Source organism: Chondrus crispus, genomic scaffold, assembly GCF_000350225.1.
Source record: "Chondrus crispus Stackhouse genomic scaffold, scaffold_17, whole genome shotgun sequence".
NCBI lineage: Eukaryota > Rhodophyta > Florideophyceae > Gigartinales > Gigartinaceae > Chondrus > Chondrus crispus.
The window spans coordinates 17,646-40,643 of record NW_005179069.1 but is presented as its reverse complement, the minus strand read 5'-3'; the positions used below and the strand labels follow the sequence as shown (position 1 = coordinate 40,643).

General features: G+C 57.6%; 2 protein-coding genes; both read right to left on the bottom strand.

Moving 5' to 3' along the window:
- Positions 1 to 277: 277 nt before the first annotated feature.
- Positions 278 to 2,428, bottom strand: CHC_T00003028001 (hypothetical protein). XM_005714846.1 is given in 2 exon segments: positions 278 to 1,027; positions 1,028 to 2,428. The coding sequence occupies 1 exon segment, from the start codon at positions 2,426 to 2,428 to the stop codon at positions 1,028 to 1,030; it is 1,401 nt and encodes a 466-aa protein (XP_005714903.1). The 3' UTR covers positions 278 to 1,027.
- A 20,460-nt stretch (positions 2,429 to 22,888) lies between these two features.
- Positions 22,889 to 22,998, bottom strand: part of CHC_T00003027001 (hypothetical protein) — a 204-nt gene continuing 94 nt past the window's right edge. The window contains exon 1 of the mRNA XM_005714845.1: positions 22,889 to 22,998. This exon is cut by the window's right edge and continues 94 nt beyond it. Within this exon, the coding sequence (XP_005714902.1) occupies positions 22,889 to 22,998 (110 nt within the window).

Below are 22,998 nucleotides of genomic sequence, written 5' to 3'. Positions count from 1 at the left end.
TCTTAGTCATCTGCTTGCAGTAAAGGACAACGAAAACCCTTCGCAACGGAAGAACCGTACGACATTCACACGTCAGGCCCGTTCCCATTCCTAGAGTTGTTTACTGTGTGATGAGGGGAAGTTGGTTGATAGATCATGCACACAAAGATATGGACTGGCAACGTCCATGAAACAAGACTCTCAAGCTTTCGTAACATCAAAATGGACTTCCCCCCCTCCCCCCTTACTACTACGACGCACCACTGCAACACGTCACGAATGCCTGGGGGTGGCAAGCGTCTATGGCTTTTCGCAATTTAGACCACTACCTTCATGGAAACAACCACATTAGCCACCGCTGCAACTACCACTACATGATCGTGCCATATCAGTGAGTCTTCTGTAGTCGATTAGAGATCTCTAATGGAGCCAGGACAGCCTCAGACCCGTCCTCTCGCTTTCGCGCAACTCTTCCCTTGCGTACAGTTATTTGCGATGTTTGTCCTGTACAACACAGTGCCCACGTCTACGGTCCTCAGAATTCGATTCGTGATGTCTTCCTAGTCCTTTGCCCACCCGCTACCAAGTGTGATCCCTCTATCCACGTCCCACACCCTCACATTCTCGTCCCAGGATGCAAACATCACATGTCTTCCGTCCGCACTGATGCCAACACTGTGCCTCCTGTCCGTGTGACCAGTCAACGAGCCCCCTCCTTGTGCTCCGTCTGGTACGAATGCGGCAACCGCAGTGTAGTGTGCGTACGTCTCGTTGTCAGAAGATGGACCAGCGCTTCGTATAGCCCGGTGATGCATGCAAAACAAAAACTCAGTTCTTGTTTTGCAAGCATCACCCGGCCATGAAGACTTTCATGCCTCCTCTACTTGTCGTCCTGACGATGATGCTCCCGCCAAAACTTTCGCACCTTCTTTGTACTCATTATAAAGCGCATACAGCTGATGCCACGTGCAGAGCGCCTCGCCCCAGACTACACCGTCGTACACGTCAACGCAGCCCAAAAATATGCGGTCACCCTTTCCTTCTTCGGTCACGGCAGCAAGGAACGAACACTGTCCTCTAGCCAGTGAAGGGCGTCTTCCCGGGGAGCACCGTCTTCCTCCTCCCTAACCATATCCAAGTATCTATATGCTTCCACGAGCGGCGCAAGGTTGAAGAATACTTTCCCAGTCAATCCAAGCAATCCGTCAATGTCAGCTATGTCCATTTCCTGTGCATAGACCTCTAGGGTATATCGGTTGCACCAGTCAACATCAAACAAAGGATGGCCTGCGAAAGAGCTGTCAAAGTCGAAAAACCGGACCCCTGGACCCTCATCGGCGCCCTTCCTGGTTAGGTTCCCACTGGTCGTGTCATTGTGTATCAAACAGGTGGGCATTTCCAAATCAATAAGTTCCGTCAGATCATCTTGCAGCTTCACCTTGATGCTCGACAGTTTCTGCCTTTCTTCCGTTTCTAGCATGGGCAAAAGCTCCTTACACTGAAAAAGTGAGTTCAAGTTCTCACGCATCCACAGTGGTGAATAACATGGTAGTCCGGCCTCCAACAAATCAGGCAACACCTTTGCGCTTGCGCGGTGCAGACGCGCCAGATCTCTTACGCCCTGCTTACGCCCTTCATCTTCCAATCCACAGAAGCTAGTCTCGTCACCGTGGTCCACAAGGATCATTTGACGACGTTCCACATCTGCGAACAACGGCTTGGCGACAAGATCAGGAACAACGTTAGACATTATTGACGTGACTCCAGCATCGTTCGACGTGGATGCACTGCATTTAAGGTAGTAATCACTCTCATTCGTCTTGATCCTTAGCACGGCTCCTCTGGATGACGCACGGATCTGAACCAATTCCCCCATCACATGCACATTGTGTCCATCAAATATTTCGCGCACCTTTCGAAGCGTTTCTTGATACCATCCAACAGAGGCCCAAGGCACCCGTCTAGGCGGCGTAACGTTGGCTACGGTCTGTTCCAGTTCTCGCCGAATGGCTTGCTCCGCTTCTTTCTCCGAGTGCGACACATGGACGACACCCCCTCTGTGATCATTGGTGATGGTCACCCAACTGCATCCAGAAGGCACTTCTTGAGATTTCTCATGGCACTGAGCAACGAGAATGGCGCGGACCTTAGTAGCTGAAAGATTAGGCGTTTCAACGGACAACTCCTCAGAGTAACAATGTCGAAGAACAAGAAACGGAAATTCGATACCAATGACTGTCTTGGCAGCGCTGCACACACCCTCTATCGAGCTGTCAGATACTTCTTTAGAAAGAAATCCCGGAAGCCTCCACTGATCAGGACCACTTGCCACAAGCAAAACGTATTGATGGCTCACATCAAACGTAAGAAGTTGCACCTCATGGACCAAATCCCTTTCACAGCGTGCTCTGGACGACTCGTAGATAGGCTGTTCGCTGCGAAGTGACATCTCTTCGTATCGCACAAGCAATCTTACGTACTCGTTTTGTCGAGCTTGAGAAATTTTCCGTTAAAGACTAAGGGGCGTTCTAGGTGTTTTGGAAAGTCGGAAATTTGGAAATCGGGAATTGTACAGCAGGGCACCGATTTCCAATTTCCATCTTGGATCCGGTCCAAAACATTTTGGAAACTTTTTTCGGACACCCAATCATGTCGCACTCAAGTGGGGAGTATTAGGTTATAGGCTAGGCGTACTCGTACAGTGTCGTTCCCTGCTTGATTAACGTACCATGCGTGCTCCCTTTCGCCGTCGTCTGGCTCGGCGGGCTTTCCCGATGCGCATACTATCAAAGATCGAAAAGCGAAGGCCCACCAGGGAGACAATGCAAGTTTTACTGTCTGCAGTCGTGCAAGCGACCATGAGATGCTGTGTTTTCCGTCAACAAGAGATTACAAACACACGAGAAAACTTCAATCTCAATGCACATCTGGCAACTATTGGTGAAGATCTTTTCATAAGATTGTACAGGCTGTCACCCTCACTCTATTCAAGCGGGTTTGTCACTAGTCGCCTCGCAATAGAGCAAACGTCAGTGACAACTTCCACGGCCAAATTCGGATGATTCGAACTCATAGTAGGTAGATGTTGTACATTCGACACAAGATGTCTTTCATACAGTCTACAGTTGCCATGCGTTCTTCTCTGTACGACCCTGTGCGTCCTTTTTGCACGAACCACGTTAGCATGCCAGAATATGAAGAAGCCTAATCTGAGGTAGCAGGCCGCATTCTCATCTGGATCGGTCCCACATGGATGGAACTATGGTAAGCAGTTATCGCAACGAAGAGCAGTCGTGCCGTACGAAGCCGGGAATTGAGGACCGCTAAAAAGATGGAATTTACGCTAGAAAAGTTTCAGAACTAAAAAAGGATCAAGCCTTCAGGGGTGGCAGTGGTCGACGGTGGAGGAGCACTGTTCGTTTTCTTGCCTTCAATGAGAATTGAAGTTCCGTCTTCGAAATAAAGCCGTGCAACATCGCGTTGTATCTCTGCAAATGCAATGGTTGGGGAGGTTTCAATACCTCTGGCGCTCAAATTAAAATCTCGTAGGGTCCTTAGCTCCATTGTACTCCCAATAATCTCCCTCACGGCAGCCGCCTTGGCATTGTAATTAGGTTTGGAAGCTGCCGATCTTTCTAAATCTGCCTTGGTATCCGTTTGGTCAAGGTTGATACCAATAAAGAGGAGCATTGGAACATCCAGCCCACCTTGATACTTCCTCTTCTGGCGGAAGTAGGTGATCATCTCTCGAGCTGACAATGTCCGAACGAAAAGGGCATCGTCGTCATTGATAGCCCTTGCCAAGATTGCTCTCGTAAAAAACTCTCGTGTCTATTCCCCTATCCTCGCATTCTGAAATATTTGAGGAGAAGGAGACATACTGTAGTGCAGTGAAAAACGCAGGGACAGTCATGAAAACGTAGTGCGCAGCAGTGCAATCTCCGGCGCTAAGTGGCAACCGGCATTGAACACACTGGGGGGCTTTGCTCAGATATCATGCAAGTAATGTTTTTAGAGCTGGACCTCACTCAATGGCGACCCACTAGAATGGATTACGCTCTTATAATATTTTTCTCATGATCCACTACTATAATGAGTGTTGTTTGAGAAAAAGATCCTGTACATAACATCAGTCGTCATGCCCTCAAATCATTCAGGAGGCAAAAATGTGCATGTGTAGAAGGGTTCGACATATGCTCGGTCAAATAGAGCGGGGTACTCTGTAGTACTCTCTGCTGAAGTCTGGGGGTCGTATGTATTTGGACTTTGTGCTGATTTGAGTGGAGGACAATGTTACGGTTGACAGTTCACCCTTGACAGGTTGCACTTGCAGTATAATCACCCCCAACGACGAGGGGGGTGAGTACTGACAGTTCGGGAAGACCCCGATCGGCGGGAAGACAGAAGCACGGCCCACCCACGGTACCGAGCACGGGCTCGAGGTAGCGGTGGTAGAGCGGGATCGGGGAGGACGCGCGCACGCGCGAGCGGTTCTACGCCTCGACGCCCTGGAGCGGTACTGGGTGACGATCCAGTACCGACGGGCGGAGGCGGAGCCGGCTCGTGGGCGTGCTACGCGCGTCCTCAACCCGCGCGCGGTGCGACTCTTAGGTAAAACGGACGGAAGTACCTAAAAGTAAGCGGGCGGACCAAGGTGGAGAATCCTTGACAAGTCCGTGCTTGTCCCCCCTCCACCGCCGGCGGTCCGCTCATATTTAATGTACACAATTATCTATCATGACACTACAGTACCGATGTACTGTAGTGTGCTACCGTAGTGCAGGTCGGTCTGCACTGTAATACTGTCAGCCGTCGGGACTGACACTACACGTGTGCGCGCGCGCCCGTACACGTGGGGTACACGTGTGCGCGCGGGCTGAGGTACTGTAGAGCTCGGGCTCTACAGCTGCAAATCTAATCTAAATCAAATTCCGGGAGGGGGATATGCCACATGGCCCCCCCCTCAAGTGTGGACGTCCACGTCCACATGTGCTTGTAGAGCCGACCGTATTGTGCCCCCCCTTCCAGGGACGTGGGCTCCTTCGTCCCTCCGTAACATTGGTCTCCGGTATCGCGTGCCTCCTTTCCGTTTCCTTTCTGTCCTCGCCCACGCGCTTCTTTCGTTGACGACCTCCAAACGCCGAATCTCGGCGACCTCAGACTCTGCGGCCTTCATTCTCACGCGGGCATCTCGATGCATCCGTCGAGGGCGTTCCGGGCGGTAGGTCACCCTCATCCGATGTCTCTTTTCTTGACCATAGCAACGCCTCTGTGCGGGCCTCCCAGTCCTGTATTGGAGGCACATCCGCTCCATCGACCTCACACATCTCAGCCGTATCGAGAAACCTCTCCTCTCCGTCTTTCTGCTTTTGTCCCGGTGGCGTCGTCGTCACTCCTCCGTTCCCTTTGTCCGTCCTTCCCCTTCCCAATCCGTCATACGCGCCGTCTCACCCCCTTTTCCCCACAGTGTCTCTCTTCAGCCCCGAAAAATCGCCCGTGTAGAGGTCATGGTACACGTTGATGGCGACGCTTAAATTCCTCTTCTGTATTCCTCCTACGTGTCGGTGGTGATCGACCGGTTTCCTTCTTTTCTTCACCAATTGGCTCCTCAAGGCGGGAGCATCCCCCTTTCTCTTCTGTCTCCCCTCAACCCCCATCTCGTACTCCAGGGCCAACTCCAGGTGCCGTGCGGCTCGATGACCCTGACACTAATCGCGGAAGGAGGTTGGCGAACCGTTTTCGTCTGGTGCCCAGACCTCGGTAGTTGGACCCCTGTTCGCGCGGCATAGCATCTCTACTTTCTCCCTACTGGCCCGAAACTTCTCTGCGCGAATCATCAGTGCATCGCACTGCTATTCTAAACCGAATTCCGTGAGGGCAGGGGTTTCCTGGGTATCAGTCGTAGAGGCGACCTTGTCCGCCAGATGTAGCGGGGGTCCGATGTCCTCGTCAATAGCGCGATTGGCGTGATCCCCAATGGGAGCGTTATATTCCAAGGAGAAAAGCCCCTCAGGTGCTCAGGTATTGTACCCTCCCCGTAGTAAAATGCTCTCCTCCGCGGATTGGCGATCCCTCGCATCAGCTTCTCGTCCATGTGCCCCCTAGACTAGACGGGCGCGCGGCGTACATGGACGGCGGTCGCTCCGCGTGAGCACGCCTGCATGAGGGAAGCAGCAGTCATGTGGCATTAGCTGGCGATGCGCGTGTGCGCGCCTGCGTGAGGCAACAACAGCGGCGGTAGCTGCGTTGCGCGCCCGCGCGCACGCAGAGAGGGGCGGCGCGATAGCACGCCGTGCTGCGAGGGCGATCGAGGCGGCGGTGGCGGGCTATGCGCGTGTTATTGTTGGCTATTCTCTGATTGTCCCACCCCATCCGATGGGGTGGGCCTAGAGGGTACGACGTGATTGCCCGAGGTCCTTCTTGTCCGTCGTGCACGCTTTCCGTGTCGCTGCCCGGGGTTGCTCGCGTACGCCGGGTTTCGACACCTTCTTTTCGTCGCTCCTTCCCCGCGTTCGCGCCGCGCGTCGGTCTCGGGAGCCGTGATTTTCCGCTTGCGATGCGAGGTCTCATTCTTCCCCCCTTCGTGGAGGCACGCCATTGCTGCGGAGGCGGCACGCGATCCCTGCCGTCGACGGCGGCGCGCGTGCTCGAAGTAGGAGGGGGTCGGTTTGCGGCGGGCCTCTTGGGATGGAGCACGGCTCGGGGTACCATGCGGGCCACGTGCCGGCGTGGTGGCGTTTCGCACTCGACCCTCGTCGGCGGGGCGGCATACGTGGCGGTTCTTACACCGGGCGAGCGCACTGTGCGTACGTTGTAGGGTATGCTGCAGAATGACGGTTGGCGCACGTCGGGCGCGTGTTCCGCCGTTTCCTGAGGTGGCTTGTAGAGCTCTCGTCCTTCGCTCCCTGAACCCTCACCAGCACCGCCGACGGTAGACAAACTCCGGTTCCACTTTGCGCTGTCCCAGTCCTTCCCCGACAGTCCCGACCGATCATCTCTGCTCCGTGCTATCGGCCGTCCTATTATGGCCGACTCGACCTCTCTTCCTCCTCCGCCGCCGCCCGCTGGCGGTGGCGAACCCGTGGCGGCGGGAGCGTCCGTCGTCGCGATTCCTTTGCCGCGCGGGGTCGGGTCATCGAGCGCGTCCCCTGGATCGCAAGGGGAGAACATCGCTCTGACCCGTCCGACCCCGCCGGCTCCTCCGGCTTTCCAGAAGTCCCGTTCCCGCTCCACGACCGTCTCCGTGGAGCTGGTGGCTCCTCCCGTGGGGCCACCCAAACCGGTCATCGCGTTCCGTCCGGCTGCCCAACCGACCCCAGCGGCCGTCGTCCTTCCCGTTGCGCATCCGGGCGTCGCGCGCGGCTCTGCCGCCCCCGCGGCGGTGGGGGCGGCTCGTGTTCCCGACGGTGCATCCTTCGGCCGTCGTACCTCCGTACCTCACCCCTCTTCCTCCGGTCGGGAGGGGGAGGTGGCCTCAGCCATGCAGTGGTTCGGGGTTCCGTCTTCCGATGTCCCACTGCTCTCTGTCGACGAGCTGCAGTACCCTTGGTCACGCCGGGGCCGTTCCGGGATCACCGTGGCGGAGGTGATCTCGTGCGGGTGGCTTCGACCCGATCTCGCTCGCGTGTTTAAGGTGTACGAGACGGGCGGCCTGGAAGAAGCATCTTCGGCCCTTTACCGCTTAATGTCCGAAGGCGGCGGGGTCGGCTACCAGCTCCCGGACGAGCTACCGGGCGACCGTACATTCGCGTACAGCGTGGCGGAGGTCATCTACGTTGATCGTATGGGGGGGCTCCTGGCCGGGTCGGTGCAGGTAGACCCCCGACGCTTCGTGCTGTCAGAGGTGGCGGGACTGTACGTCTCGCCCCGCCCCTACGCCTTCACCAAGCCCCTCGTGGCTCTACAGAAGTCCTCGTGTTCCTTGATGCGGCTATACGCCGTGGGTTTCGCTCACCACGACTGGTCCGCCTACAGGGGAGAAAACGAGGCGGACGGTCGTGTCGTCCCATCTGCCGCCTTCCCGTCCGGGTTGTCGGTTGGTGATTTTCCCGCTCTCCCCTTGGTCGTGCAGGAGAGCTTTCCGTCGTTGAGGGTACACCCATTGCTGCCTCCCATTCTGAAACATTTTGGCATCGCGTGCGCCGATCCACAGCACCCAGCCCACCCGCGGCTCGCGTACAACTATGAGCGCGAGTGGGGGTGGTCCGTGTGCTGCGCTTTCATGTCGGAGGTGTGTATGAACAAGCGTGCGTTCGTGCAGCCCGTCCCCACGGTCACGTTCGTGGGGCGCGTCGCGTCGGGCCTTCCCGACGTCGCACTGCATCCATCCGACGTCGGCTCTGCTCACGTCCCGTGGACGTTCAGCCATGCCATTAGCCTCATGGGCCGGGTCGGAGAGGTCAGTCCTCTGAACCACCGTTCGTGGATGGACTATACCACAGGCGCCCGTAGCTCCTTCCTGACGTACGAACCAACCATGGACGCCTTCGCCGCGCGTCCCCGTCCCGTGCCCCCGGCCGTCGGTAACGGGGAAAGGAGGGGAGGGGTTGGTTCCGAACACCGGCGTGGGCGTCGGAAGCGCTACCGAGACCTCGACGCCGTGGGCGGAGACTCCGTTGGTGTCGCCCTGTACCCCTCTCGACCGACGCGGGGTGCCGATCACGACCCCGCAGGTGGTCCTGTCCCTTCAGACGCTGTCCTCCCCGTCCCACCACTCGACGCGGTGAGGCAGGGCGCGCCCCGGGGGCGCCGCATACGTGAGCTGGTGCTCCCCCACGAGGAGCTGATGGTCGCCCCCAAGGTAGTGCTAGCGTTAGGCGTTGCCAGCCGGCGAACTTGGACCGTAGGCGGGTTGGTGGATACTCTGGCTGAATGGTTCCTCACTCGGAGTGATGAAGCGCGCGGTCTACGTGACGACCTAGCAACGCGCTCTGCGGAACTGCAGCGGGTGAACCGGGAGCTAGGGTCCGTGCGCGAGGCGTCCGAGCGCCAAGCCGCGGCCTACGAGCGGGCGGTGTACGATCGCGAACGCTACCGGTGCGAGCGCGACCGCTTGCGTTTGGCTCAGTCGGCGCCCCTGCCAGCTGGTGGCGCTCCTCACGGCCCTGCTACCTCTACAATCCGTGACCCGTACGCCGCGTACGGGTCTGACCCTCGCCCGTCCCGAAACTGGGCGAGCGGTGAGAGTATGACTCGTGTCACAATGCCCTCCTTGGCGGACATGGACGCCGAATTGCCCCGGCACCCGGGGTACTGTCCTCCGAACAACCGTGGGTCAGGGGCCCGCGTGCCCTCAAACGACGCGAGCGGCTGACCGCGCGGTCTGGTCGCTGACCGCGCGGGACCCTTCACCCCTCCGTCAACCAGACAATAAAAAAAAAAGGGGGAAGGGGGATGACTCGTCGCCGGGTCACAGTAAAATTGCTTTCCTGGTTACGTGTTCTTTGCGTCGGTCCTCTTCTTCCCATTACCCTTCGCGCGTTGGTATCCTCCGTGGCCAAGCTGGGGTCGACAGGTTGTTTGAGGGCTCTCCAGGTCCTGCCCGTGATGGGCATGACGGGGAGGTGGGTCGTGAAGCCGAGGCCGCCGTCACGGCGCACGGCCTACTTGGCCGTCTCGTCGCGCGCGCCCTGACAGCACTGCGCGGGCCGCGAAGCGTTATACTGGTTGCTCACCGTGGTCGTCGGGGCCGGCCGACAGGGGCATGGAGACGTAGAGCGCGAGGCGGCGCGGGGTTGGGGAGCGCGGTGCGTGTCTGTGGTCGTAGACTGGCGAGCTGGACTCCTCCTCTTGCACACGGCGTGCAAGCGCCCTGTACGACAGCGGTATGCCCACGGTGCTGTTCCTCAGGGGTTCCTACCTGACTTGCCCTGGCGAGGGACGGACTCGCTCATCCCCCTCCCTGTCTCGGGACTCCAGAGGCCTGTTGCCCTCCTTTTCTTCTGCCCGCGTATAGCTTCCGGCGAGCCATTTCTTTTCCGCCCGCGCAGCGGGCTCACCGCGGCTCGTTTTTCGAAACAGTGCTCAACGCATTTGGCTCCTCGGCTTCCTTGTTCCTTGGTGCCCCGCTCTTTCTCTCCCAGACGCGGAGGAGAAAGGGGCGAAGAAGGATCGGGAGCCCCTTGCCATTTGGTGGCGAGGGCGCAGCGTTGGGGTTTCCGTCTTATGCCTCGCGCCCCTCGCCCTTCGGGGGCGAGGGCGCGGACGCGCAACACGCGTCTCCTTCTTGGCGCCCCTCGCCCTTCGAGGGCGAGGGCGCGGACGCGCAACACGCGTCTCCTTCTTTGCGCCCCTCGCCCTTCGAGGGCGAGGGCGCGGACGCGCAAGACGCGTCTCCTTCTTGGCGCCCCTCGCCCTTCGAGGGCGAGGGCGCGGACGCGCAAGACGCGCGGAGCGGGGAAAGAAGGCCGGTGTCCAACAGGCTTCCTGAGCGGTATTGCGGTCGGCCCAGGGGTTGTGCGCGGTGTCGGTGCGCAACGAGCCGAGTCGAGGTGTGGCACAGCGTTCTACCACTATGAAGTCGTCACTTCATTAGGCGCAACAGACGGCGGTGGTGATTCGTACAGTATCCCGCGGGGCATTGCGTGTCTCGTATGCCGACGTGCGTACGTTCGCTCACGTGAGTTGCCCTTTTTTTCGATTAATTTTCCGTTAATTTTTCCATTCCCGGGGTGGCGGATTGACACCGAGCGAGCGGGGCGCTGCGTGGGGTTGCGGCACTGTACGACAAGTGTCCCCATTTCTTCTCATTTTTTTCACACCTCATCCGCCGGTAGTGCTGTCGAGACCGGGTCGGGGGTATGACAGTGTAGTTTTCTCCTTGCCCCAATTTTCGCGTATTAGCCGTTGGCGGAGCTGCTCGTTGTCTCATTTGGGACCCCCATCCTCACGAGCCACAGTGACTCTCGGTCTCTACGCCCCGCGTTTCAGCTCCTCTCCACTATTATTCCAAGGGGTCCCGTGATTCCATTGGGGTTGCCTCAGTCGTTGGACCTCCCCTCGCCGCGATGATCGGACTTAACGGAACGTCCGGTGACCCTGTTCGGGGGGGGGTGTCCGACCTTTCAGCTCCGGAAGGGGTATTCGACTCCCCTTCGAGCTCTGCGTTCTCGTATCGTCGGTCACTGCGGGGTCGAGATCCTTGCTAGCAGTCCGTACTGCCTCGCCTTTACGTCGTGCGTTCTTGGGTTTTGGGAGTCAAATACGGCTTGACTTCTGTGCGGTTCTCACGTCAACCGTAACGAAGCGGTTGAGGGCCCCCCTCTCAAGCGTGAACGTCCGCGTTCACGTCAGACGTGAGGTTCCTGCCGGTGCGTCTCTGGAGGCGTTGGGCGTAACGAGACACCAACTCCTCCGGAACGTGAGTCCGGGCGGTCCATGTGGGCGTGTCGTAATCCGCCCACTTGATGAGGAACTCGATTGTTCCGTCCTCCATGGCTCGATGCCGGAGTAATCGTTCCACGGCATACTGCGTGCCCTCGGTGACCTTGTCGGCAAGGTCGCTTGGGGCTGTCGTACTCGCCCGTGGCGCGCCCGTCGGTGGTGGCGCGTACAGGCAGCGGTCTGCGGAGACGCGCTCGGTGACACCATCACGATCGATCGTGATGGTTCGCCGGTCGTTGGAGAATACGCGGTATGGCCCAACGGCGGGCGACGCGAGCTTGTTAGACGTCTTTGCCCCATCGGTGGGGTTCAGGTAGACGTAATTACCTGGCTTGATACGTGCGTTGAACCGTCTGACGCGCTTATCGAAGTCGCGCTTGTACCGAGCCTGCGTCCGATGCAGGCTCCCGTACGCCTTCTGGATCGTGTCGTCCAACGTCTTGAGGAACTCAGCGCGCGCGCTGCCCCTGTCGGACGGGGGCGCGTCACCGTCGGCTCTACGTAGAGAGAACTCCGGCGGGGGTGGGCTGAGGACGAGCTCGAAGGGCGCGGTACTCGTCGTACGATGTACGTGGGAGTTGTACGCGTACGTGAGCGGCCCCACGTACACGTCCCAGTCGTCCTGATGTTCGCCGACGTAATTCCGTAACATCGAAGCGATCGTCCGGTTGTATCGCTCGACCTGCCCGTTCGTCTGGGGGTGGTACGCCGAAGTGTACAAGTTCGTCACCCCCAGGACACGGCACGTGCTGTGGAAGAACTTCGCGTTAAACTGCGGTCCGTTATCCGACAGTAGCGAGCGTGGGACGCCGTATTTAAATACCCACGCGTCGCAGAACGCGACGGCTACCGTGTACGCGGTTACGGTCCGCCGTGCCACAACTTGAGTCAGCTTGGTGAAACGATCCGTAATTACGAGAAGGAACCGTTTCCCGGCCTTCGTCTTGGGTAGCGGTCCCAAGATGTCGATGGCGAGGCTCTCAAGCGGCCGTGTTGCCGGAAACAACTTCAAACGGTTGAGGTGTTTCCGCAACTTAACACGGTTCATCGCGCATGTTCGGCACCCTCGCACCGTAGCTGCGACATCTGCAGCGAGATGGGGCCAGTAGTACGCGCGACGGAGCGCGAAGTACATACGGTTCTGGCCCGGGTGTCCTGCGATGGTTGGTGTGTGGCAGAGCTGGAGAAGCCGAGCCCGTAGCGTCCGTGGCACCACGACCTGCACGATGTCAGGGTCGAAGGGGTGTCTCCGTTTGAGCACCCCGTGGTGGTCTTCGAAGAACGCGGAGTCCCGGGACTCTGACTGTCGTGCCAGTACGGTCTGGCAGAAGTCATCCACGCGTTGCTCTTCGGCTACCTCCTCTAGCGTAAGAGGGGCCAGAAGGTCGTCCTGCGGAGGGGCGACCGTGGAGGCGGGCGCGCCAACTTCGGGTTGTCCGGCGCGCTCGATGTCGACAGCGTCGAACTCGTCGTTCTCCTTCCAGAACGAGGTGGGTCCTTCAAGAGCGGGGGCCTCGTCGTCGCCCCTCGGCTCGTCGCGCGTACGGACGCGCGACCCTCTTCGCGATCCGGCTTGGTTCCTTGTTTTCACGAAGACATGGACGGCCTTGTGATCGCAGCTCGCGGTACAGACGTGGTCCGCGAGCTCGTCCGACATGTCACGGACGGTCGTACCGGCATCGAAGGTGGGAATGTCGTCATCCACCTCGACGACTGGGCGAGGGTCGTCGGTGACTCTTGGCGACACGAGGCGTGACAGGGCATCGGGCACCTGGTGCACGCGCCCGGGGCAGTACTGGATGGTGAAGTCGTATTCCGCCAACCGCAGTCGCCACCGGGTAAGCCTTCCGGAGCTCTCCGTGAGGGACATAAGCCATCGGAGGGCATCATGGTCCGTCCGGACGGTGAACTTGGTACCTTTGATGTACGGCCGTAGTGTGCGTACGGCCCACACTACGGCAAAGCACTCGCGTTCCGTAGCGCTGTAGTTGCGCTCACTATCGGACAGTGAGTACGACCAATACCCCACGGGGCGCCAGTCGTTGGCGCCTTCGTGTTTCTGGAGCAACGTACAGCCCAGTTGATAGGCACTAGCATCAGTGTCGATCATGTACGGCCGACCGTACCGCGGCAATGCTAGGATCGGCGGGGAAATCATCCGCTCCTTCAACGCTTCGAACGCTTGAAGTTGCAGCTCGGTCGGGTCGTCGAAGTTGGGGTCCGCGTCCTTGCGCGTCATGTCCGTTAATGGGCGCGCAATTTTCGCGAACCCCTTCACGAAGCGGCGGTAGACGTTGCACGCTCCGAGGTACGAGCGCACCTGCGTCAACGTCCTCGGAAACGTGAACGTCTTGAAGGCGTCCGCCGCTGCTTCGGCGACGCTCAGCTTACCTGTGGAAATGACGTGCCCCAAGTAATGCACCTTCGGTTGGAAGAAGCTACACTTCTTGAGCTTGAGGGAGATTCCGGCGCTCCTCAACAAGCTCAAGACAGTGTCGAGATGCTTCGCGTGTTCTCCGTGCGTACGGGAGAACACGATGACATCATCCAGGTAGACGAGGCATATCTGCCATCGGACGCCAGATAGGATGATGTCGAGGGCACGTTGGAAGGTGGCCGGTGCCCCTTTTAGCCCGAACGGCATACGCAAATGGCGAAACGTTCCCATATGCGTAGTGAACGTGGTCTTGTCCCGGTCTTCCGGAGCCACGGGGATCTGCCAATAACCAGAATTGCAATCCAACGTCGTAAAGACGGCTGCATCTCCGAGCGAATCGATGCAGTCGTCCATCCGGGGTAGCGGATACGAATCTGTTGCCGTCTTTGCGTTGAGACGCCGGTAGTCCACGCAGAACCGAAGAGAGCCGTCTTTCTTCGGTACGAGCACCACGGGGGACGCCCACTCGGTGCTCGCGGGTTCGATTACCCCTGCGTTCAACATTTTGTCGACTTCCTTGGCGACCATCTCACGCATAGCCGGCCCCTTTCGGTAGGGCATTGAACGTATCGGCTTCGTACCCGGTTCGAGGGGAATGCGGTGTTCGGTCGCTCGGATCGTTCCGAGCGCCCCGCTCCACAGACTCGAGTGCTTACGGAGCATCTCGAGCACGTGGCCCCGGAACTTGTCACTATCGACGTATGACAAGTCGATTTCTCTTTCCCAATCCTCGGGCGGATTTTCGGGATCCTTTTTAGAGGCGGGTGCAGTGCCCCCTTCCGGCGGCGGGCACTTCACCAGTCGGCCGTCCGTACTGGCTCCTCTCTCCTCAACGGTTGCCCCCTGGGCGGAGCCTGGTCGACCAGCTCCTGCCGTTCCGACTTGATCGGTCAAGTCGGTGAGGTGTAGCGCGTGCGCGATCCCCTCGGCGACGCGGCGTTCAGGCGTCAGGATTGCGAGGGGGTTGCGTTTAGCTTATCCCACAACGGTGTGTTTCGGAAGCCGCCTTTCCCGTCGCGAAAAGTTCGCGACGATGACGTCGAAGGTCTGGTTCGGCAGGACCTCGGCGACGCCGTTCGTCAGCCTCACTCCATGTCGGTGTTGGAGTGATGGCTTCGGCTCCATAAACACGAGGCCCCTCCCCGCCGTGGTGACGCGCACACGGGCCTGCGACCTCGCGGGAATGGTAACCCAGCGGGCGATTCGGATCGCCTGCGGGGCTTCGTCGCGTGCGTCAGCCCGGCTTGTCTGACGTCCGTGCCGCCTGGTTGGGGGAGTCGGCTCGCCCTTCCCGTCGACGATGGCAACGGAGCCACCTTGGCGGAGCTCCAACCGTTGAGCTTCGATGTCGATACTTCGTACGTGTGTATCGATGAAGGCCGTACCAAGGAGGACCGGCACGGCGAGCTGGTTCGCCACGACGAACGGAATTCGAAACGTCGTGTTCCTCAACCGCACGGCCAGGCGTACGACGGCCGAGAGCTTAAGCGGGTTGCTATTCGCGCCTGCCAATCGGGGCAGTGGCGCGTCGCGGATAACGTACCGCGACCAATCGGGAGGAAGGTCCGCCTTCCTCACCAGATTGTACCCTGAGCACGTATCAACGGCGATCGTGCGGGGCTTGAAGGCATTTCCCTCCGTGGCTATCGAGCCGAGGACGTTGTAAATCTTCGAAGTCATAAGGCAAATGACGCCGTCGACCACCTTCGGCGTGCCCGGCTCGGCGAGATCGTTCCGCCTGGGCCGCCGGCGCCGATTCCGACTTCTCTTCCGCGTCCTTCGGCCTTGGTCGCGGGGCGCCCTTCGGTCGGCCGCGTCCCCGCGACAAGTCGCGTTCGTACGCGGCTTGAATTCTTCTGGCGGCCCCGGTTCCCCCTGGGTCGGGCCGCTGGCGCGTTCGATGCGCTTCTTGTTAGGCACTTGGCTCACGGTTGCCACAGTGCCTTCCTTCATGTGCGCCGGGCTCACGGTTGCCTCAGCGTCCTCGTCCTTTCGCACCGAGCTTACGGGTGTCTCGGTGCGCTTGTGCAGGGTTGAGGGGAATAATATCGGTAAACATTCCCCTCCCCCGCCGGGGACAAATAGGGGCGGGTCAAGGTTGGTTTGACAAGACGGTTCACGCGACCGCGCGAACGTAACCGTCTTTACGGGTTTTTCGAACTACCCGAGCTGTCAGTGCTATTTGCTTGGCTATCGTTAGCTAGCGCGTCGACGGGCCCTTGGCCGCGCGGATGGGGACGGTTTCCCCACCCCGACTGGCCATCTTCTACGAAGTAATCGGATACTTCGTGGCCTTGGATTGCAACGTCCGGCCGTTGCAATACTCGAGGGGCGGAGAGAACGGGCTCCTCTCCGCCTCCTTCCGTGGGCTGGGGGTGCGTCTCACCAGCCCAGTCTTGGCGGTACATGATGGCGTCCTGTACCCCTTGGGGCAACGGGGGTCGGCCCCGGTCGCCTCGCCCATCTCGACGGGGATATCGCGTATCCATCCGACGAGGGTCACGTCGATCCCTTTGATCGGTCCCCGGGTATCGGTACCCGCCTTCACGAGGGGCAAAACGGACGCCCCCACCCGATCGGCTCGGGTCACCTCGACGCGGGCCTCGGTCTGCCCGCGTAGACTGCTGGATGAGATTGCGCATTCCGGGGCGCGTCTCCATCTGATAGCGGTTGTTCCTGTACGCCGTGAACTGACGTTGTTCAGGCGACAGGAACGGGCACGCGTACATGGCGTGGCCGTACGTCCGGCACAGCCAACAAATGTACGCGCTGCCATCGGTCGACGCGAAAGTCGCCGCGTGGCGTGCCTCCTCATCGGTGAGTCGAGGCACGTTAGGCAGCCCGCGGTCTTCTTCTCGACGGGAGATATCCAGCTCGGCCATGTTGTGGTTCGGACCACCCGTGGCCCTCGGCGTGTGTGCGAATGCCGTTGCGAAGCTTCCGGTCGAACCGGTGGAAGCTGGCGTAGGGGGTCGGCCTCCTGCCCGGTCGAAGCCTTGCGTGATGAGGACAGGGTCGGCCTGCCACTCATCTTCTCCAATGTGGAGGGCGGTCGCCGGCGAACTCGTTCCGTGTGACCTTGGAGTTCGGACTCCCTTCGCTGCCGGCTTCGGGTCCGGCAGCGGCAACCCGCGACGGGCGCGGTAGGTTGTACCCTCGGCCGTTGCGATACGGCGAATCGTTGAGAGTTCGGTCTTCTGTTGTCCGGGCAACCTTTGCATCGTCTCTGCCACTGCGGCCCGGGTCGCAGTGGACAGTCCGCGCACGAAGTAGTGCGCGAGAGCTTGTTCTGGGAACACGGCCGTGCATTGGAACGCGGCGGATTCCAGCCGGTCTGCGAACGTGTTCTCGGTTTCGTGAGGAAGCTGTCGCGTCGACGCGACAGCGTCAAACGCTTCCCCCAACACGTCGTCGGTTAGGTAGCGTTTGATAAATTGGTTGACGAGGCCAGGCCAGCTCGTGTCGTCGTGGAGCTGGCCGGCGCGGAGGCCGCGAATGGTGTAACTCGTATACAACCGCTCCGCGTCCCGCTCGAGGAAGTGAGCGAAGACACGGATTGCCACACCTTCGGTCAGGTGCTGGGCATTGAAGGTTATCCGGATATCCTTCAGAAACGGGAGCAACTGAATCGCGTCAGTACCGTCGAAGCTCTTCATCGTGGGACGGAGCCCACGGCAGCGTTGGACGTACTTCGCGATCCGTCCCGCGTCACCCGAGGTAACGAGCCTCGAGGTGTTGTCCAACCGATACATGCGGTAGTTAGCGACGGCGCTGAACTCCTGTATCATGGTGTGGACGGGCTCGAGCCCGGGTTCGACGGGGCCCAATGTTCCGAACGGCGTGACGGGCAACGTTCGGACGTCGACGGGGCCGGGATGCGCGGTAAGATCCGCTGGCTGGTAGCCGCCCCAGCGAGGATCGAAGGGGAGAATCGGTTCCCCTGATCCGCGGGCGACTCCTCCACGGCCACGGTCGGGTTCGTCCGGTACCCGTCGGGACTGCCGCATGCTTCCGGATGCATACGGCAGGGCCTGAGTCTCGGACGCGAAGTTCGCGTCCGCCGTCGGCTTGATGTCCTCCGCCCTCCGACTGGTGACGGCTCCAGTCGGGGGCCACTCCTGCGCTCCGGATGCGCCCGGAGGAACAGTGGCACCGGGCCCACTCGAGGGGGCTCCGGGCGGCCTCTCGGCCGAGGTTTGTTCCATCTCACGGGCACGGCGGCGCGTTGAGTTGAGCTCCGCCGCCATGTGCGCGAACGCTCCCATCTGTTCGGCTGATGGGAAGGGTTGTGGGTCGCGTCGGACCCCGGAGTTTGCACTCGCGGGTCGACCCGCAACGTTCATGGCGGGGGAATCGATGCGCGCCTCTTCGACCAGTACCAAACGGGACTGTAGCTGGTCGACGAGAGCGCGCAGGTTCTCCAAAGACTGAGTTACGCGCTCAAACCTTCCTTAGCGGAGGGAGCGCAACTCATCCATACAGCGGGCGTAGACGCTGTCGGAGACGTCGATACGGAGGAATGTTCGGACATCTTCGATATACTCCGCGATGCGATCGTACATCGCACGAGCGCGTCCTTCGGAGAAGTCGGGCGACGGTTCGCGGTCTCGGGGACCAGCGTCGCCGTCGCCGACTCGGACGCGGAGCGCGGCCTCTCGCACATCGGCGGGCTCCGAGCGAATCGAGGTGGGATATTCGCCACTCATCTCGACGCGTACGGACGCGGAGGTAAACGATAGTCTTCTCGGTTCGATCGTGAGAGTCTTCTAGGTCGGGAGACCACTGTAGTATAATCACCCCCAACGACGAGGGGGGTGAGTACTGACAGTTCGGGAAGACCCCGATCGGCGGGAAGACAGAAGCACGGCCCACCCACGGTACCGAGCACGGGCTCGAGGTAGCGGTGGTAGAGCGGGATCGGGGAGGACGCGCGCACGCGCGAGCGGTTCTACGCCTCGACGCCCTGGAGCGGTACTGGGTGACGATCCAGTACCGACGGGCGGAGGCGGAGCCGGCTCGTGGGCGTGCTACGCGCGTCCTCAACCCGCGCGCGGTGCGACTCTTAGGTAAAACGGACGGAAGTACCTAAAAGTAAGCGGGCGGACCAAGGTGGAGAATCCTTGACAAGTCCGTGCTTGTCCCCCCTCCACCGCCGGCGGTCCGCTCATATTTAATGTACACAATTATCTATCATGACACTACAGTACCGATGTACTGTAGTGTGCTACCGTAGTGCAGGTCGGCCTGCACTGTAATACTGTCAGCCGTCGGGACTGACACTACACGTGTGCGCGCGGGCTGAGGTACTGTAGAGCTCGGGCTCTACAGCTGCAAATCTAATCTAAATCTAATTCCGGGAGGGGGATATGCCACAGCACTCTCTTGTCTTGTTTTTTACTTGGCTGCCAACCCTTTGCGATTTGTTCGCCTGCCAGCAGCACTATTTATACGACACTGTGTTGCCTCCCCTCATGCACTATTTTCACCATCATTGCGTAGAGGGCGGGACAAAGCAAATGCTCCACCACAGCAACGCAGGATGAGGTGTTACTGTATTCTCATGTGGAGCTACTACTGTGTTTTGTAATCTATCGCCGTCACGACAAGACTAAAGACGCCAACACCGTACAGCATTGCATCATATACGGCCTCCAAAACCAGTCGATATCAATTTGCGACAGCAGTAATCTCAACTTACTGCATCATTAGGAGTGAAAACCGGACCTGCTTACAATTGACGCTTACGGGTTTGGTTTCTACGACATCATTGAAGCGATTCTCGTCTTCAGCCGAGAAGGCAGACGATCTGTACCCCATTCTTTAGGAGGTATTATACTCGGTGGAATATACTTCCAGTTAGAAGACACTTCACGTAAGCAGATAAAGTAGAGATGAACCGTAGCGCGCCCGAGCTCGAGCAGGATATTTTCAAGATGATGATGGGGGGCACTCACGCATGTTAGAAAGTAGCTGAGTAGACATAGCCCAATCTCAGTGAAAACACCCTTCGCGCCTCTGGTGCCGGTTTTAGTGGCCAACTTTGACCCGACAAAGGCCCCAGACCTGCTTGGGCAGGGCTATCTGTGTCGTATGTTACACGTGTACATAGCACCCCCACGGTACTTAACACCGCCGTCGGTCCTTCCCTCAGTAAACATGACTACGGTCTTGAGTCTCTCCTACAGCAAGCATAAGCTTGAGCTGAAAAACTTTGGCAACATTCCCTCCACATCTAATATTCGTTCCGTGACGCTTTAAATTTAACGTTTGGTTTATCACCTGAACATGAACTGATGGGTTGGTCGTGTGAAAATGCGCAACGGAATAACATAGAAATCTCCAAAAACTGCGAGGCACTGGCTAGATTTCTTCGATTGCGAACAATAGCGTGACCGAAAAGTCAGCTTTTCACTTTTTTCGTTCCGATCCCCCGACCGGTTGTTACTTTCTCCACACCACTTCATGGTTTCATGGTTTTAGAGACTAGTCAAGTGTGAAAATCAAAATTTTAACGAAACAAACGTGAATATTTTCATATATCACAATAACGTGTTGGGCTTGCCAAACCCAAGCCGAACTGTCTCATAAGCGGTTAACGGCCTGTCCAGAGACGTGACATTCATTTTTAGTTGCGCTATCACACGTCGAAATGGAGATATTGGACAGCGTCTATTTCAGCTCTATTCCAAACGTATCCTTGTATGGATACACAGGTGTGCACATGAAGCAGCATAATGCTCGTTCCCACCTCCTCTTGAACAGCATATAAAGGAATGCTCATGATGAAAATTACTCCCAGCAACATTCATTGGCATTACATAAAACAGGGAAACATCTGTACAGGAATTCAGTGTTACCTCTAAGAAACTTTAGGAAGCAAATACAGCAATTCGACATGGTCACTAGAGGTGCAAGATCTACAGAAGGCTCCCGTAGGAAGATAGGAAGTACGAAGAAAAACATATTCTGCAACAAATGCAGGACTTATTTTAGCACGAAAGAAGATTTGGAGATACACAACTTGGTAACACCTTACTGTTCAGAGAGGGGAACATCTCGTCATACTGAGGTTATTCCCAAATCAAGCATTAAAGGCAAGACAACATGCAAGCGATAAAAGACGTGCACCTTCCAATTAACACTAAAAAGAGTCAAGGAGTTTTAACAGACCAATGACGCAATTCTTCAGATTGCCAGAATGTTCAAATGGGCAATATGCCTCTTCCGGGTTGATTTCTCTTCTTGACGACGGCGGAGTCAATTACAATCTGAAAATATGTCCTGAATTCCCTTAGTTTTAAATAGAGCAGAACAGAACTGAAAAGGTACTCACGCAAATTTTTTGGCACAGCCATGCTTGCTTTGTTAACAGAATCTCAAAAACTGGATCGAGATAGTACGCATACTGTATTACAGAGTGTAGATGCTACGCACGGAACCAAAAGGGCAATTTTTTATGCTCTGCATGAAGTCACGATCTCAACACCAGGAACAGATCTAACGAGAGATGCACAGATGTTTTGGTGTTCGCAGTAATTATGATATCGTCTTAGCTCATCTCCCCTTACTTGATGCATGCCAGAGAGAATCGAACTGTCACTCTACATGCCATTGGGGAAGTTGTGGTAAGAACGACAATGCTTCGCACCATATTGTAACAGGTAAGCAGCTAGCGCAACGAAGAGCAGTCGTACTGTATGAAGCTGGGAATTGAGGACGACTAAAAAGATGAGATTTACGCTAGACAAGGAGAAACGGTTCAAAACTAAGCAAGTCAGGGATGGTTGACGGTGGAGGAGCACTGTTCGTCAGCGTGCCTTCAATGAGAACTGAAGTTCCGTCTTCGAAATAAAGCCGTGCAACATTGCCGGTTTTCTGTGAAAATGCAATGCTTGGGGTGACTCCAACACCGTTTGCGGTGAAATTAATGTTTCGTGAGGACGTTACCTCTCTTGCATTCCCAAGAATCTCCCTCACGACAGTCGCCTTGGCATTGTAATTAGGTTGGGAAGCTGCCAATCTTTCTAGATCTGCTCTGGTAACCGGTTGGTCAAGGTTGATACCAACGAATGGAGAGTATGCGAATCTGGTTAAGAACCAGTTGACGGCAGCGACCGACGAAGAATGAAGACCAAAACGCATCAGTTTGTTCCCCCTCGAGGCGGCATGTGTATGTAGTCATCTGGTTTTCCGAACTTATTGTAAGTAGAATAGGACGCAATGCTAACCGCAAGATGTGTACTGTACAAGTAAAGATTTGCTGGAGTGATCAGAGTGCTAATTTTTTTTGTAGCGGGAAAGTTGCGGCTTAAGATGCTGTGGAGCACTCTCCGCGACAGCCATCCTCAATAAAAAATTCGCCCCCCGAGGTCATAGGTAAATCATTCGTGTGATGTCTCAAACTTTTAAAAGAGCAAGGCCTTCCCTTTTCGTCATTCTTCCCTGTGCTGCTCTGAACGTTAACCTTGTTTTGCAGGAAAGGCCGCGTATCCTTTGTGAGGGTCTGATTGGGCACGCAAGAAGTTGCACGCTGTTTTAGGGCTTTGTTTTTTCGGCCGGTGATGGTGCTCCGGCAAAGAGCTGTTATGGCTGAAACGGCAAGGAGAGGGATCAGAGTCAATTGAGATCAGGGGGGGAGGTGGGGGGGCGCAGCGGCCGCCAGGAAGGGCGCGGCTCTACAGCGCTGGGAGGGGCCGGCTGTGGACGCGGAGTCGTGCGGTGTGACGCACGGGTGTCGACGGCGCGAGCGCGTGCCATAGACTCACGGTGCAGCGGGCGTCACGGGGTGTTGTTCGGATTTGAATAGGCGGCGGTGGCAAAGCAGCGCTTGTTCTTCTCTATATCTCCCTCTCTCGGAATCTCTTTCTCTCTTGCCGTTGTTAGTCGCTGTTTGTCGATGTTTGTGGTCCTTGGTCTTCTCGCAGAGGGGGCGGGGAAGGTTTGCTTCCACCCTTGGCGTTGCGAATTGTTGCTGCGGTGTTGGCACATCGTGTGTTTAGTACAAGTGGGCTCCGTGGCGCGCGTTGCGGGCCGCAAGTGGGGAGGATTGCGAAAGGGTTTGAATGTAACAACAAAGTTTTTGGAATGATGTCATTCCAAAAACTTTGTTGAAGCTGTCAACAGCTTCAAAATAAATAAATGTTTGAATGAGGGGAACGGGGTGTGAGGGGAACGGGGTGTGAGGGGAACGGGGTGGTGCT